Here is an 18,701-nt window from a genome sequence, read left to right on the forward strand (position 1 = left end):
TCTTTGGGCTTGCTGCAAGTGAGGGCATCCACTTCTGGAATAATTTTCGAAAGAGCCTCCCCAAGATGATGACTGACACTTACTACCCTCACGTCTTTGCTTTTGGGAGAACAAAAATATTCCCTTTCAAATTAAATTGAGTAGTATTTGCTTGGGTAGGTTAACTACAGCTGTGGTCATTTGCGCCATTGGGGATATATAGGAAATTCGGTAAGGATGATCTATTCAGATAACGGGCAAGGTGAGTGAACCGATGTCGACCTTAGCCTAGTTTTAGCAAAAGACACCTACGGGTACATAGTTTAACGTCCCATCTGACGGACGACGTACTCACTCGAAGGGCTACATGTATCTCCACTCGGTATCGCAAAAAGGGATCAGAACACTCCAATTATCCTCCACCAGGATTCAAACCTGGGCCCTATGATGGAAAGCCAGCACACCGAACCAATCTATTCCCCCAAGAAATGTAAGTTGTACATTTAAGACCGAGTTGATTTCTACATCATTCACGTAAACAGTTCGTTAATATGCAAATATCGCAACGGGGATACTCTTGACTTACAACCCTGCTTACATTATACCACGTAGACCGCCATGGTTACAAATGGCAAAATTGCTACCAGTCGGAATCCTTTATGTAATAAACACTGGTGAACTTAATGAGCAGAATTATTGAATCAATGCCATTATGCTTCATTGAAAAATTCCATGATGATTTACTCTGAATTTATGCATGAATTATTACCGATGCGCTCTTGTGATACTATGTAAATCAACGTCGAGCTTATAAAATTTTAATTTGTAATAAAACAGAGCATTTTTATTTTATCTGATGAAATTAAAAGGTTAAAATTATGCGAAGTTGTAATGATATGCTACCATGAAGGTTGGCGTGGTAGTCCAAGAGGTGAGCTTTGGAATACTGTCGGGTCCGGGCCCGTCTAAACCGGGAACCTGGGTTCAATCCTATGGCACCCTCAAAGTTCCACGCCATGTGTTTTTTTGGGATACCAGGTCTTCCTGGGAAACCTGAGCGCCACAGGGAAAGGAACTTGCCTCCCTGCATAAATGTGTGAATGTTGCACGCCCTTGGGCTTAGTATTAAATAAATTCTACCATAACTTATGAAAACCTATCTTCGGGTTGATAGCAGTGGTTTTTGGTGTGTATTACGAGGGCTGTTCAGGAAGTAAGCTCCGTTAGGCTATAAACAACACTGTATCAGGTACAGAAATTTTATTATTTATCCATCTTAACTATTTTTCCACAAAATCGTTAAACAGAGCTAAACATTTGTCATATCTCTGAACTAGTTTGAAGCCTTGTGGATTAAATGCACACTTTTTATGACCTTGTTTATGGTACAGGCCACAGAACGATTTGTGTCCATTATTTATGACGCCACCTGCTACACACAAGTATAAGTAACGAATGCACAAAAGTTTTGGTTGTTTGTGTTTTCTTTTGCACCTATTTTATTGCTCGGAATATTGTGAAAAGCTTAATCGTTCAGTTCTGGTACACATATGTTTTGGGGTTAAAACTGCACTGCAATGTTTCAACTTGAACCATTTTTTCAATGAAATTCGTCACTTGGACAATAACGTTACAGCAATGCTTTTTTAAATTAATCAATTTTTGCAGAACAAAAAATGTTTCACGTACGGATATACTAGGCGACTCTGAAAATTAATCTACTTATTCAAAATTACGTATTTCTAAAGTGTCCATGGAATTAATTCTGTGAAAAGTACCTTTTCTAGGCGTAACGAATCATGTACAATAGAATCAGTGGCTGAAGGGATGTAACTTTATTTTCCGTTGATGTTGTAACCCTATTTGAACAAAAGACTATATTTCCCTGGCAAAGTTGTCATGATGGGTGGAATAACGACTTTGGTACACTCAAATTCTTTGTCAGGCAGCAATGATGCTGCCCCCACGAATCATTCTCCAACCTTTCACCGTAATTAATGTTCTCTGCGAATTATCTTCCTTCCTCCTTCCTCTTTTGTGCCATCCCAAAAACCGGTAGCTTCTGCCTTCCCCCGCTGCCATTCTCTGGCGCTGCTTTCTCCGTTTTCGCTCGTACTCCCCGGATCTCAATTACCTATTCTCACCTCCAGTCGACGTGGAGCGCCAGTCCCACCCCATCTCTCTGCACTCTCTTTCATTCGATAAATTCCCTCCTCGCTAGCATAATTTTCATCCCCTTCTCCATCCCCCACCGCAGACCACGGGAGGCTTCTAGTTCTGCGTCTGTAACGTTACATACATACAACGCTCGGAGTGGAGCCCACACCACAATCGAGGCCGTCACCGTTCGCGAGACTTTGAATCTGTATCCTTTGAAACGCATTTGGATTTACGTGGATAAGTGATAATGTAATGCGCGCCAGTGAGATATAATGCTGGGAATCTATGTTAAACCAGTTAATTCTTGGCAACGGGAAGTTCTTCTGGGTTTCTAGTCCTTCCGCTGGCGAGGAAGGTGACTGATTGTAAGAGAAATTCGGGCGGAAAGAGGAAAGTCAAATTCTCAGTCACATTTCAAATTCTCTTTTCTGTTTGATTCCAAAATTATAATTCAGGAAGAGAATCACCTACCATAAGTTTTCGACTTATTTAAATTGGCACGTTACTGAAGTCATATTGCAGCTTTTTAAGTTTCTGAGAAATTATTTTGAAAAATGTTAGTGTAATGCTTTAAAGGATCCCAAGGGCTGATACTCGTAAGGGCATAACAGGGTTGGGTTGAAAAGCCCAGCTTTGGCAGAGTAAATATAATAAATTGCTACAGTATATAATGTTATTTATTCTATTCTGTTTCAGTTTTATTTCCCATCATATTATTACTTCAGTTACGGAGCGAAATAGGCATTATAGCATTATAATGAGGTGTTTATGGGTATATAAATATATTTTTAATAATATTTCCACATTGCTTCATATTTAAAGTTATCTAAAATCTCTTAATCTAGTTCATAAGTCCCAACCTGTTAAGTAAATGTTTTAATGGATTCTCACATTAACTTGAATGAATAAAAATATTATTCTAATGCATTTAAAAATAAAAATCCACCTCGGGATACTTTTGTATACGAATTAGCATGCCAGGTGGAGTGAAAAAGTCATTACCCACGGTCGCTGGCCTAATGGGTTCTTTGTTGCTGCTTATAATGGCCCTTCGCTCTAATGAAGGGGTTCTCATATATTTTGATTGCATAATGTTACACAATTCAATTCGAATAAAATGTGCATATGCATGCTTCATTTGAGAAAGACTTCAAGTTTTACTGAGAGGGGAGACATTTTTTCGCTGTCATATAACCCGGGAGCAAGGTCAAATGAAATTAAATAAGCTTGACAAATGTTTTCATTGAGAATATATGAGAATACTAGTGATGAATGTAATCATGGAATAATAATTCAAGGATTTTTACCCAGTAAGCATTAATTTCCGAAAATGAAAGGATGTTTTGAAAACTTTCATGAAGAATAAAGGAAATTCTTTGTCACTAATAGGGGAAGTTAGAAATAGAGACCCAGATTTCAACGTATAGAAATAAATGTAGAAAATAAGTAAAAAAGACATAAGACAAGAAAAATTAATTGATCACGCAATAATGCAGCGTATTTTTGAAGAAAAGTCTTAAGTGAAGAATTATATCTACATCTACGTAGTACCCCACAAGCCGCCGCAAGGGCGTGTGGCTGAGGGTGTTAGGTCGCCCCCCGTAAAAGGAAATAAAACCGTATGCAAAACCACAAAATCATGCCAATCTACACCCAAAAAGGCGTGCATATTCATGCAAAAACTTTTTTAACTTACATGCATGCAAATACATACGAGGTGTGTCCTAAAAGTATCCGACCTAGGTTTTTACTAATTTTTTTCGACTGCGAGGGTGATGTGCACTACGAATTTGCTTAAATAGGACAGACGATCAACAAAATATGCAACGAAGTTCTGAAAAGATTTCGTGATGCTGTGAGAAGAACACGACCGCATCTCTGGTCAAGCGGTGACTGGCTTCTTCACGAGGATAACGCGCCAGCGCATCCTCGTGAAGAAGTGCAGCAATTTTTGGCGAAGCACAAGATTGTACATCTTCGCCAGCCTCCGTACAGTCCCGACATAGCTCCCCGTGACTTTTGGATGCTCCCAAAGTTGAAAATGGCGCTCAAAGTAAAGCGGTTCGACGACATAGAGTAATGCGACTCGGGAGCTGATGGCCATTCCAAAATCTGCATTTGTGGACTGCTTTAAGATGTGAAAACACCGCTGGGAGCGTTTGGTTCAATCAAATGGGGACTACTACCTCGAAGGATGCCACGGCCCGGATGACGAAGATTAGCCCCGATACAGAGATATGAACGCAGGTTGGATATTCAAATAAATTGAGCCGGCATGTGAAATACTACGTAGGCATAAAAAGTATCGGGAACAATTTTTTCCTGACGTAACTGTAGGTCGCACCGCGCCGGATTGGTGGTAGGGAGTCCGACCTTCAAATCGCAACAAAGCGCCAATCATCCGTGAACATTCTTGCAGGCTGGATCATGATTTTAGTGGACCCCTGTGGAGTAACTCGGTGCGAACGCAAAATGCCGTGAAAGAGTGAGCAGCCATCAAATATTGTGTTGGACTGGGGGTATCGGGTACGAAGGCGTTTGGTATGATTCGCCAAGTGTTCAAGGATGAAAGCATATCACAGACTGTAGTTTTTAAGCGGTCCATGCTCCTCAAAGATCGCCCAGATAGTGTGGAGGACGAGCCCCGCGCTGGGCGGCCGTAAGCGTCTAGAACCGACTATAACGTGCAAAGTGTGAATGAAATGCTGAATTAACACCGTCGGTTAAGTGTGCGCATGATCACAGATTGTAAGGGCATTGATGAAATGACAGTGCACACCATTTTCACTGAAAATTTGGCGATGCAAATGATCTACGCTAAACTCGTTCCGAAGGTCTTGACGGACGACCAAAAGCAGAGTCGAGTGTCTACTTGTGAAGACTTTCTGCAATGGTATCACGACGATTCTCTAACCCCCTTACAGTCCCGACGTGGCACTAGCAGACTGCTTCCTTTCCCCACAAGTAAAATCATCCCTTAAAGGAAATCACCATGGGACCCTAAGTGCCGTCAAAGAAGCTTGCACGCGAACCCATAAGAACCTACCGGAATCCGCCAATCGGGGATCCCTCGAGTCGTGGAAAAAGTGTGTCAACGCTCAAACAATGTACTTTGAAGAATTTTGTGGCACTGTAGCGTTGTAAGGTATTATACTTATCTGAAAATTTTCCTGGCACTTTTACACCAAACACTACCGTACACTGAATTCCTAACTGAGATTAGAATATATATATATATATATATATATATATATATATATATATATATATATATATATATATATATATATATTCTAGCACGCCATCCGTCGGATGGGATGTTAAACCGCGGACCCCTTGGCGCCTTTCGTCAGGGTACGGTTTCTCTCCATCCTTGATCCTTCCTTTCCTGTTCATCCCTAGTTGCGCAAATAAGCTGTCGGTTGCCTTCCTATAACTGCTACTTTTTGATTTTGTAGTGAGAAGGCTTATGCCACCGTGTCGGTGAATTTGATTTGATTACAAAACGAAAAGTATGCTAATTAACTGCTGGCACTATTTATTGTAAAGTTATTAATGATTGAATTTTTTTCATTTTCCGACATGGATTTTTATTGAAAATTTGCCAACATAACTCAGTAAAAAAATATAACGGGAGCCACAACGACGGCAGCAGCGCAAGGATTTACCTGTATATATCATATAGGGGCGATGCATTTTCAATATGAAATCGTTTATTTCCTCTCAAACTGCCTGGTAAACGGTTACACCCCATTAAACGTTGCTGGGACTCTCCTGCTCTTGGGCTCTTCAAACGCCGCTGAACGTCCGATGCCATTTCCATGCTCTCTCGCATACCAACGTGACTTTTTCTCTCATCAGTTTACCAATTCTAAATACGACATTTGAAGGCATTTTCAGATGCATAACACGCAGAAAGCCTCGACTTCGTTATGCGGAATATGAGTTGGGAATTAAATGGTACGTGAATAGGGATTAAGTTGTGAGGACCCGGGTTCAAATTCCGGATGCGGCAGATTTTTTTCAGTAGTATCACGATCCCTACTTGAGGTGCTTTGTAAATAGCACTTTGAGTGATTACGCCGTCCTTCGGTTGGGACGTTAAACTGCGGACCCCTTAGTGCATTTCGACAAGAGTAGGCTAATGCTGACGTCGGGTTTCTCTCCACCCTTCCTTTCTCATCCATCCCTAATGGCGCAAATTATCTTAGATGTCGGTTACCTCTTCTAAAAAACTTAACTAGTGATTCAATCATTTATCCTTCAGCTCCATGATAGAAAAAGAAAAGTAAGGATTGAGGATCTAGCCATGAATGCTTATGAATATGGGAATAGCAAAGACACGCAAGTTGATCTCGCAAGATATTTCCAACGTATGTACCCAAGGACGTTTTTTGATGTGATAAATGAAATCTTCACTTCGATATATAGTTTTGTTGATTTATAGGCTTCCGCTAATGTGCCAGTGGAAATAATATAGTGGGAGTGAATAATTAAAAAAACCTTGTTATTAACACCGAGTGTCTATGACAAATTTCCAAAGAAACTGCGGGAGGTGCCGTAACAGTAACTTTTAAGGGAGTCATCCGCTAATATGCATTTCAATGCAACAATTTCAGGGTGTAAAAATTATTTGCCTTTTCCAGGATTGGAACCCGGATCCGTCAATGTCCGGTCGAGTGCTTTAGCCAGTCAAGCTGTCGAGGTGACCTCTTAAATTCTGAAATTTTGGGGACTTCAAAGGCACAAGATGTTGTGACGAAATGCCGTACATACAATGTCACAGATATTCGTAACCGTGCGCGATGCGCCACAGTCCACGAGGTTAAAGCCAACTTTAAACTTTATTTCAAGGTTGTAATAATAAGAATTCTTAATATGTGGCGTACGGATGTAGAATGATGCTTCAGAACACGTATCTTAGTTTTGTCACCAAATGGTGCTTTCCTCTTATTAATTCCAAAGAGGAGATTGCTAAATTATCCGCATGAGCCAAAGTTTCTCTAGGTCACAAATTTTTTTGGCGATATAATGTTGCAGAGGTATGGATGACTGTGTTGAGCATTTTTGGGATTGATGATTTTTCTCGCTTTGCAGGGAACGTCTTTTTGCTTCTTACACACGAAGAAGCTGTACAGTGTGAAGAAATGTTGATCCCAAAAATTTCCAACACCATTCCGGGAGCCTCTTATGGACGGCGCACTTCGCTTCTCTAATATAATATCTATAACGCTTGACGATATTTCGATATTTTTCAAGTTTTCAAGTAACTATGGAAAGGAGTTGGCTATAGCTTATACGATTGGCATGTTTAGGGATTTGTTTCAAATATAAATGCATCCTTCAGACACCGTTGTTTTATCACTACGCGATTGCCATTTGTTATACCGTTTGTAAATTTGAATAATTTGCATTGATTTTTACGTGAAATATTTACGTATTTTGAGTCATGATCCATTTTATGTTAAGAGTTGGCACAACTTTATTCTGAAATCAGAAGCCAGACTACGTGCCAAAAAAATGTGTGATCATGCCTGTAAAGGTAGGGTCAGAGTGCATGTGAACATTTTGTAATGTAAATTAGGATTTGATTGCATATATCAAGAATGGGCAGAATTCGCAGATAAATTAGATCAGACTGCCGGAGAAGGCACACTCGTATTAGATTTTTAATACTGAATTTATAATTTTAGTGTCAAATGAAGATAACGCGTTTGTTCTTCTCTGCCTTTATCTTCATCGGTCTACTCAACCATAAATAACAAATTCCCGTATTCTCTCCACAGAGTTGGGGAGAGAAAAACTACTTGGGCCAATGTCCCCAAACATAAACTGAAACTTCAAAGGTCCAAATTATAAATCCACCCAATAACATGCGAAGGCCCCAGAGCATAGAAACCTATCACCTATTAGCTAATTTAGTACTATAATGAAAAGGGTACCCGTTAGGAGCCTACCTTATAACCTTATAAGGAATGCTAAGGAGGATAAAAATAATGCAAACCTAACGGCGGCCTGAAACGATGGTAATGAATTTTTGGAATCGCGAGTTATCTTCGACATACCTGTGCCATCAAATAGATGCTCAAAATGAGGGCTTTTTGTTCACAGATGTAACTTGGGAAATGTTGACCAAAGTTCATGGTGGGATCGCTCCATTTGCGATTTCTCATCTAAGGACCACCATGAAGCCTGTTTTCTCCGAGATCTTTCAGTTTCCTCCATGAATAAAGTCTGCCAGTTTTATATGAGGAGAATGAACCACTCACTTCCCCACTTAGTCCCAGTCAGTATTTTAACAAACTCTCGACCGGATAAGCTCGCTGGTTTTGCGTAGTGAGGTCGGATGCACGCAGTTTTGATGCTAGAAACATTCATCGTTTCCTTAAAGGTTATGCATCACGGGTGAGTTGGATGCGTACAGCATATCTGGGTGTACTTGACCAGTGAGAGTGCCCTCCAATATCACAGCCAAGGAAGCAGCACTTGTTGTTCTACGACATCTCACGGATCAGTGCCTAATTATACTTGTATTTGTGGTGGATTGCATTTTTAGGTGAAAGGGTTAAAAGTGAATATAATGAATACGTGATCAAAATGCTTGGAAAACGAAATGGCAAGTGTCTAATTTTAGATATCACCTGTTACACGAAGTTTGAAATAGTTAACTCAACGTAACTATTTTTTTTAATAATAAAATTTATCATTTTTGAGGTTATCCCGGTAGCCAAAAAGGAAGTTACCATCCGGAGAGCCCTTCCGTTTATAAATTATTAACAATGGTGAAGGAAAAATGAGTATAATACGAATGAGATGTAGAAAATGATACTATATCTTAAATACGTCTTTTTTACTGGAAAATAGACGATAAAATCAAACACCAGCGGCGCGATTCAAGGAAGAAAATGAGCATCCCTGAGTAATGAATCAAATATCCGATATCCTTCTCTTACCCTTGTAAGATACCATCATATTCTCTTTCTAAAACGCCTGTGAGAGTTGGGTGCGAAGTTTCATGTAGAACTTTGTCATTCACAGTTTCTTAAAAACTTATTCCATTATGTGGGAGTGAGAGGATGAGGTTGAACTTTGAGCGGGAAAAATCACACAATTTCGGTCGACGGCTTTTTCATTCCGAGAGGCTCTCTTTCAAAATGAGGAAAACGTCACAAATCTCGAAAAAAAAAAGTTCTCGGCCAAAAAAAAATGTGGCTCGTGTCATGCGAGAGATTTGAGAAATAGGGCAGATGAAGGACGAAAATAAACAAACGTGAGGCATGGGGGCAGAATTGCAGCATGCGCTACCGATAAGTTTTGCGCGGTGTGTTCCCGACGCAAATTCGAGAAATTTCGCTGGAAATAAGTTCGCTCTCAAGAGGTGCTTGAATGCCTAAAAGGCGCTATCAAAAACCCCTGGATCACGGAAGGAGGTTAAATATGAGGGCAATCTTGAAATCGGAGATATTGAATAAAAGTTATCCCGGGTGTGGATAACCACTGGACGACTTAAGACGAGTTTCGGTAGACAGCGCAACTTTATTTTTTTTGGCAAAATCTTGAAAAGTTATTTAATCTCAAAGAAGCTGTAAAAATTTAATAAGTGTTGTTGTATTTTTTAAATTAATTATTTTTTAATATTTATGTTTATATATTAATACAATAAACAGTAATCTTGGCATTCCCTCATGTTTGCTACTGAACACGAGAGAGAACCTAAGTAACTTTTAAACTTGTAAAAACATTTATTCCCTAGGAAGATATTAATAGTTTAATTATTCAAAGGCATTCCTGAGGCTGTTGCATATTTTTCTGCCGTGTTACCAATGGTTATTTTAAAGCATTTAAAGGACAAAGTTAACTAAAAATGTAATGGAGTTGAAAATGATTAGGATCGTAGATTTTCAGCTTCCTCCCAGTTTCCTCCCAGATTTCGTCTTATCTAGTTTTCCAGTTTCCCCCAGAATTTTTTCTTCTTTCAAATGTAGCAATCATTCGTAAAGGCTGAGAAAATTATAAAAATCTTAATCGTTTCCACGTTACATTTAAATAAAATTGTTATTTGCCATTTCTATCCATTGACTTTTCTGTTCACGTCGGCAAAAAGAGCCACTCTCCGTCCAACCATGTATTTTGAGAATAAAAGACGTAATTAAATGCAATGGCAGTAAATGTCGACTCGACAGACATCATTCAGGTGCAAAAAAGAAATAAAAAGGTCAAATTACTAATGTTTGAAAATAAAACAAGTGGAGCGTGGCCCTGAAACCTGTTATTTAAAGTGATAGGGTGAGTGTATGAGAGGAGAGAGAAAGAGAAGTCGAGTTTTAGTTGGGAATAGATTAGATTTAGGAGTTATAGACGAAGATTTAAATAATGAGGAAATGAGGCGTTTTTAAGAGAGAAAATCTATTAGAGCAGCAAAAAGGGGAGAGAAAATATTTAACTATGATAAAACTATGCAAGGATGAGAATTTTGGTTGTGCGGGGTAAAGAGAATCCCGGCGGCAGGTGGAAAGTATGAAGACCTGAAAAGGGAAAAAAGTGAGGCAAATAAACGAAAGTCCACGCGATATCCAGGTAGTGCGTGATAGTTTCCGAAGACTGTCTATAACGCCTTCATTACGTGAATCACCGTGATTGGTCTCTGAGGAAGTAATGGACACCTTAAGCCATCATGGAAAACTTACGTGGCCATCAATGGGGAGATGCACTTCGGTGCTCTTCCCTTGCAATCCGTGACTTCCAAAGAGCAGTGATTCCCACCGCTAGGTCTGCGTGTTTTACGTTGCCGAAGACTTTTGAGTACCAGAAAAAGAAGAACGCGGAGGGCGTAGGAAGAAGCGGCCGCCGAGGGAAACCTTGCCCCGCCTTGAGGAGTGTTTGAATCCTTCGATTCGGCATTCATTCTTTTACCTCACAGTTTTCGTTTACTCCACTAAGGAAATATTTTACGATATAAATCGTGGCGACGTTCCCCGTCGCGTAATGGTTTTCTTGGTGAGGGCACTACCCTCTCGGAGTTCACGGAGCACTTAGAAACTCGGCAATGTGATCGTCGCATATCCTCGCTCCATTCTCTGCCATAGTCGACCCAGCGCATTTCCTCTCGAGTGGTAACGATGTTTTCGTGCTGCCGAGGTTTTGAAACTTGCTCACGACATAGTGGCGGTGAGACTGCTTCCATTGTTGAAATATCTGCGGAGAAGTTTAGATTTGCTAAAGTATTTTAGGATGTGGATTCATTTTTGTATTTTTCTATAATGTAAAGGCGCCCAAGTTTTACCAATTCACATCGCATTATAAACATGAAATTACAAAGGTAATCATATGCACCAGGGAAACTCTTAAAGGCTGAAATCAAACCGGCGACCTCTGGATTATCCAGCGTTGCAAACCTTTAAAAAAATCTGTTCCCCTGCTGTCCGATTAGTTATGTTTTCACTAAATTGGGATGCCAAGCCAAACCTTACCATGGTTAGGAGACTCGGAAGTACTATATGGTAGGCTTTTGATGGGAAATCTGGCAGCGATGCCTTCCATTGCTCATGTACCATTAATTAATGCAATCCTAATGCCATGTTATATTATGAGAAGCCATGCAGCAAAGAGAGATCGTAATGGAATCCCATAAGAAGTAAGAATGCATTCAGGAATTCACAATATTATCACAAATTAAGGCATTATTCAAGCTGCCGAAAAAATAAACGTTTAATATGTTTTTTTTTGTAAAATTACATATCAGTTTTAGATGTACATTTAGATGTACATGTGCAACGGTTTTAGAACTGCCAAGCAACGTCACTTTCAAAGTAATTTATGTCGAATGTCCATAAAACTAGTGAGTGAAGATCAAAAGAAAGTTGAGTGCACCTTGAAATAATTTCTATATTCATAAATCCTTCTCTCTCCACAATCTGTGTAAAATAGTAAGCACGTGACAGCTAATGCTGATAAAATTATATAATTGAATATGTATGTGTGTACCCGCGCGTGTGCCTATGTGTGCATGTATGTTTGCAAATATACAGTGATTTGGTGGTGAAGCGAAAGAGATCAATTTCAACATTTTTCCATATCTTATTTCTATGTCTAATGCCGCCAAAGAATAACGGTCAATTTTTTCTCTTTTCAGGTGTCATGGGTCCGGCATCGCGATATTCACCTCTTGACCGTGGGCCGTTACACTTACACGAGTGACCAGAGGTTCCGCGCCATTCACCATCCGCACTCGGAAGACTGGACGCTGCAGATCAAGTACCCACAGCACAGGGACTCCGGCATCTACGAGTGCCAGATCAGCACCACTCCTCACATGAGCCACTTCATCCACCTGAACGTAGTCGGTAAGTCGCCACTCCTTCCCACTCCCAGCGCCGCGTAATCTTCCGCCCAGCTCGGGCTCCGGGGTGAGGCTTACTTCTGAGCCCGCCTTCCCGGAATTAACTGGGCCAACGCCAAGCAAGCTAACTTTCAGTGTTCACACTGTTTGCCAATTATTCTCTTTCTCCGTTTCTCTGAGTTCGCTGGACTCTGCAGTCTCTTCGCCGTTATGTGAGGGTGGCGACAATGGTTCCATGAACACGTAGTCCGTACCTTTCAGTAAGAAAAATAGGGGAAATTTGTCTGCTGGATTTCGCACGATTTTCCCACCAGAAATGATTGCGGCAAACGGCAATAAGTGGATAAACATAGTCTGACGGTACTTTCTACCCAATGACAGTGAATACATACATTTTCGCGATGGAAATTGCTTTTTAACTTTTTTTTATTTTTAACTTTTTATTGAATGATTGCCTATTTATTACCCGGTGAAAGATAATAAAATTTAAATACTAGAGCTTTCACTATAGAAATGTTTGTTCTACTCTTAAATAAGTCATGGCAAATTTATTAACAACAGATGTGTGGTAATAATTAAATCAGAGGCGATGTAGGTAATATATAATGCGTAATATGCTCTCGCTTTTCATTTGAATTTATTTTCGAATGATATATTATGTATGGCAAAAATATTTCCCTAAAGTTATGTGAATGTAGCCTTAATGCCTACTTCACTAGTTAAGACATCCCACATCCTGTACCTCCGTGTCATCACGTGATATTGCCCTCGTTCTAGGATCGTGAAAGGTTATACGTCTTGTTTGGAGAATAACAAAATTAATCAAAACTAATTAATTCAATATATTATTGCAGCTATTACATAATTTTTGTGTCGTTTTATTTCTCTGGCGGCATTATGAGTAGAGCATCCTTACACCCGCTACTACTTCTATGGTCTGAATACTGCTTCCGTCCACATGAGATACATACTATCTAGGCGTCACCAATTCCTTTTCAATATCATCGTTATTGTTCACTATCTGAATTAGTAAAAAATTACATTTCCATCATTTGAAAAACAGGCATTTTATCTAATCATGAGAAGAGTGAAATTGTCTCCCTCTCATTACCCATCGAGAACCCATATATCCGATGTCTGAATACTAACTGGACATTGTTACCTGAAATGCACATAAATTCTAGCTAAAAATAAATTAAGGCCATGCACAAATGAATTTTTGGCATTTATGACTAATTTAAAGTGCACTTAATAGAGTGTGATTCCATATTTTAGAAACTTTTTTTTCTGATAAAGCTCATAAAATATTTTGGTGTATTCCAGATAAACCTATTCGGTAAATAATAAGAAATAGTTAAACTGGATATACTTAGTTGAAAAGTGCCACTATGTTTTCATTATTATGTTCAAATTCCACCAAATCACGCCAAACTCTACAAAATTTGTTTATCTGGTAATGTACCCCATATTTTGTAATTTCTTTAGATTCATTTTTATGAATGATACCCTCTATTAAAGTAGATGAATATGTTCCAGAGAGAATTGAAGCGGAATATCTTTTATTTCTGAAAGAGTAGTAGGTACGTCAACTGTCACAAGTTTCCACCATTGATACACCCGTGTAATTCGCTATAAACTTTACCAAACTTCTTCCATCAATGCAAGTTCGTAGTCAGTTGGAGATGGCATATTCTTGTGAGAAATGGCTCGAAGTTTGGCTTCATAGTGTAATGGAAAGAAATCGCGGGAAAATCAATAAGCCCCCTTTCTGACAATTCGTGTTTGGGAGCATCAATTCTGGGCTTACCGGTCTTTTTTCCGGCCCGGAGATTATTTAAATAACAACTGCAACGAAGGTTTCCCTTCTCTTCCTTTTTTCAAGTCTCCTAGAAATCATCGCCAACATATATTAAAAGTTTATAATTGTCACAATTAAAATACCCTTAGTTAACTTGGTGATCCTAAGTAAAATTTAGACCTTGACAATATTACAGCATTTAAATGCAATGATTTCAGAGTGTAAAAATCATTCGCCTTGACCAGGATTCACCGGGGTCAGAGCGAATGATTTTTGCACTCTGAAATTATTGCATTGATGTGCATATTGGCGTATGACTCCGTTAAAAATTACTGTTGCGGCATCTCCCGCAGTTTCTTTGAAGCAATTACAGCATTTATTGTTTTAGAAATTTCCGGCGACTTTTTATGTTTACTCATGGGTGGAATTTATATTTAATTACTTAAACATATGTATACTTTAAGTTTCATTTAATTATTTGAGCTTCCCTCAGTAAAAGCTTGACTGGGTTGTTCCCATTCAATATCAAGTGAGGAGAAAATGTCGGTCATCTAGAAATTTGTGACGAATGACTCACATATTACCTAAATTATTCTCTTTTCGAAAGACAGTGGTAGTGAACAACATTACTCTATAACTTCCAATTGTGGAAAAAACTGCAGACTCGATGTATAATTTAATTCTTTTATCGGATCGGTTTTTTATTATTGATACCTAAGCCAAAATATGAATTTTCAAATTATCATTTTAAAGAGTAGTTTTTGGAATATATTTTTATGGGAAACATGGAAGTCCCCATTCAATGGATTGTGCATAAAGTTGTGATTATATACAACAGAATTTAGTAGCTTCTTCATTATCTTTTTTTCCATGAAAGGCCTGCTTATTTTAGCACTAAGTTTGCAACCCTTTATACAGCCCAAATAATTAAGAAGGGAACATAATTGTAAATCCAACCAAATTAGCAGCTGGAAGCCATTATGAAATTAACGTCAGTACTTGTTGGAGCCTGATACACTCAGGTTGAGAAGGGCAAGTATTAAACTAAGAACCATCATTTTGCATGTATGGACAGAGCTTAGACGTCCCGGGAAAACTAATTCCCTAAAGAGTAAAATCCTCTCTGGTCTTTCACCGAGTTGGTGTCTCTATTGCTGCTGACTTTTCGATAACCGACTCGGCCATATCTTCAGGGCTTCTTCATTCAGAGCGCTAGGGAAGATGACCGAGTCGGTCATTGAAACGTGGGCAGCAATAGAGACGCTTACATTATGGGAGAGGATTTCCCGCGACAGATACACCGAGAGACCAACCTTTATAGAATGAAATCCTTTTCTAGAAAATAGGATTATTTTCAGGCACTGGGGCTAATTTCATAACTGGCTTTTGTGATATCCGCACCTATGCTTTAAGACTAATGGTTACATCATCTTGTAATGATTATTATTTCCAAAAACACATTTATTGCTTGCGCATACTACAAATGAGGTAAATATGGTAGCCCAGTTGTCGGTGTGGCGTGTTTGGATGATGGCTTGATGATCCCGGTTGCGAATCTTGGGCGAAACCTGTGTGGGCAACCCCATACTTGCGGTTTAATTTCATAGCAACTAAGGCTTCTTGAGAAACGGAATTCTCTCACATGGAAAGAATCTTCTCCTTCTCCCCCCATCCCCGCGAAAACCAATATTCAGGTGGATAACTGGGATTTTTATCTTCGCAATAAAATTTATTTTTTCAACAAGTAACCAGAGAGTTTACAGGCATTAAATATGGGAAGAAAATTTGTTGCCGAGCCACTGTATTAATTATCTGTGGCTTTTACTTTCAATCCGGGCTGACAGAGTATTTAATTTCCAAAATTCAACATACTTATGTAAATTAACTTGTTTGGTATCATAGAGTTAGGTAAGTCAATAGCTTTCGGTCCTGGAAAAGCAGATATGTGCAATTCTTTGCTGCAACTATGATACTCTACTATGAGTGTAAAAATGAATCTATTTATGTTGTTTGATCAGTCGCTTAGACTCTGGACGTGAAATGCTTTGGGACTTGCCTTTTTAAGCCTATGTGATTCGCATAATTCGTAGTCTTTCCAAAAGGGTATGACTATTTCGCCCTTTCATGCGTCGTTGGATACAAGGGTAATTGCTTCCCTTATATATATTCGCAGCGCAGTGTCTCACCTGCAACGGGAAAGCCTCTCGAGAAGCAATCTACGAGTTCTCCTCTATTTTTTATTGTATTCGACCAAATTTTCTTGGATGCATGCATAAACAGCTGATTTTAAAATGGATTGTTGTTCACCTAATATTCATAATATATATATATTCATAAGTACGGCATTAGTGATTGATATTAAGATGCAATAGTACATAAACGGAAAACTACCATGTTCTGTAAATGGCGTCGGTAATTAATTACAGCCATTTGAAATTTAACGTACCGTAATTTGCCACGTTCTTCTCTCTATGAGCTACAGATATGGGTGATCTCTGGGTAAAGTGGCCTCCGATTTTCGGCGATTGCCTCCCCTTCACCCTTGGTCCTTTGAATAACACTGTGCCTCCTCGTGTGGGACAAGTCCACATTACGAGTAAATTACAAGCAACCCTCGCAAGTGAGTTGGGGAAAGAGCCGCCGGATCGATTCAGGATTCGGCACGGGAAATTGACGGAACTCGCCCTCCCCTCTCAACCCCCCCCCCCAACCACCCCTCACTCTTCCGATCGGGCGAATTTGAGGACGAGTGTCATTCGTCCGATGGGGACGCTGGTGCGGGGGTGGGCCTCCGCTAGGAGATTGGAAGGGAAGTGGGGCAGCGTTGGAAATGAAATGGATTTCGACGTAAGTAATTAAGTTGTCAGTCGCGGCGGCTAAAGTCGTATCGCCGTATTACTGTTAAGGGCGGAGCGGTTCCCGGCAGAAGCCCTTCTGGTTATATTGCTCCCCTCCACCCGGCCAACCCACTCCCACGACCCCTCCCCCCGCCTCATCCTTCCCAATCCACGCAGCCTACGGCAAGCCAGTATCTTTTTTTCCGCAGTTACACGCAGCTAATGAGAGAAAACGGGAGGGAAATGAGTCCATCCTGGCTATATTGAGGGGCTTCGGGGACAAAGCGGTTGATAGGAAAAGAATTGCGTGCTTGACATTTGCAACCAAAACAGCACCGTCACTCACTCGGTTCGTTTCAATTACCTACAGTTGCAATGCTATGAGGAAGGAGAAATTTCTGTCATGCCTTCTTTCCGAGGAGGTTTTGGTCCATTTAAGAGTGATTCCAGCTTCATCATTCTACAGCATTTGTGACTTTTCAGAGAAAGTCCCGCAGAAAACACCATAAGCAAATTTTTCTGAACTATAAAAAGGTATAATTTAATTAGAGAATTAATAGTATATGAGCGATTCACCGGAATGGTACCACGACTTTTTAGAAAGTTATTCTCTGGCTGAAACCTCATTTGTTCACATATACGTAGATTTATTCGTGAATTCAATGATTATTCAACTCTGGTACGAATATAAAATCAGCCAGATGCGTTTAATACTCAAATGGAGTGAAAGAAACTAAGATAAAGTCAGCAAATATGCCCGAAAATAGCGAAGATATAAAGTTAATATCCGTAAATCAGAATATTATTGTTAATATTTTGAAGCTGAAATTTCGTTCAAAAATCGGGAACATTTTGAAAATTGGCTAAAGATTGGACATTACTTAGATCATTAAGAATTTCACAATTTAAAATTTTTATGAAATGTAATTTGAAAGCAATAGCTAAATTAAAACTACAGAACACATCATTTTACTCTCCATAGTGAAACTAATGAACCAAATCTTTTTGTGTAAAAAGTCCACCTCTTTACTATATCACAAGGCATAATTCCATCTACTTCTAATATGTACTCGTACAATATGTATTCAAAATTTTGGGAGAGCCCTTTGATGCAAGGGAAGCAATTTAAAAAGAGTTATCAATTGGAAACTGTTAAATTCTCTTGATTAACGTAAAAGGTAACGTTCTTCCTTTTTTCAAGCTATTATATGGTATTTCATTTGCTTAAAAATAAGCTTTCGTCGCATGAAAAGGCAATATCACTGCATTTGTGGTTACCAAAATTGAATCATGAATATAAAAAAAATAATTTATGTATTTTAAAAATATGTTGTCGTTAATAAATTTTCGAAATTCGAAACCTTTCTCCTCGGATGTACTTTCTGTTGATAAATATATACCACTATTGAGAATAAGTCTTTTCTATGTTTGATTGTGATTGAAACAAGAACAAACGCCAACCTCCGTTTTTTTGGCGATATCTAATGCACTTTTCTGGAATTCTTAAAAGCATGTCTCCTGAAGTTAGGGAACGGATTTCTTCGTTTTCACGCTAATGATGAGTAATCTGTGCATTGAGACTTCGTGA

At 39.2% G+C, this 18,701-nt stretch overlaps 1 protein-coding gene across 1 annotated transcript in view; it reads left to right on the plus strand.

The window, feature by feature from the left end:
- Positions 1-18,701, plus strand: part of LOC139692881 (neurotrimin-like) — a 417,709-nt gene that overhangs the window by 95,595 nt on the left and 303,413 nt on the right. Inside the window, exon 3 of the mRNA XM_071591192.1 lies at positions 12,272-12,482. Within this exon, the coding sequence (XP_071447293.1) occupies positions 12,272-12,482 (211 nt within the window). The remainder of the gene's footprint in view (positions 1-12,271; positions 12,483-18,701) is intronic.

This window comes from Hetaerina americana, unplaced genomic scaffold, assembly GCF_022747635.1.
Source record: "Hetaerina americana unplaced genomic scaffold, ioHetAmer1.1.p SCAF_43, whole genome shotgun sequence".
In the NCBI taxonomy this organism is placed as follows: domain Eukaryota; kingdom Metazoa; phylum Arthropoda; class Insecta; order Odonata; family Calopterygidae; genus Hetaerina; species Hetaerina americana.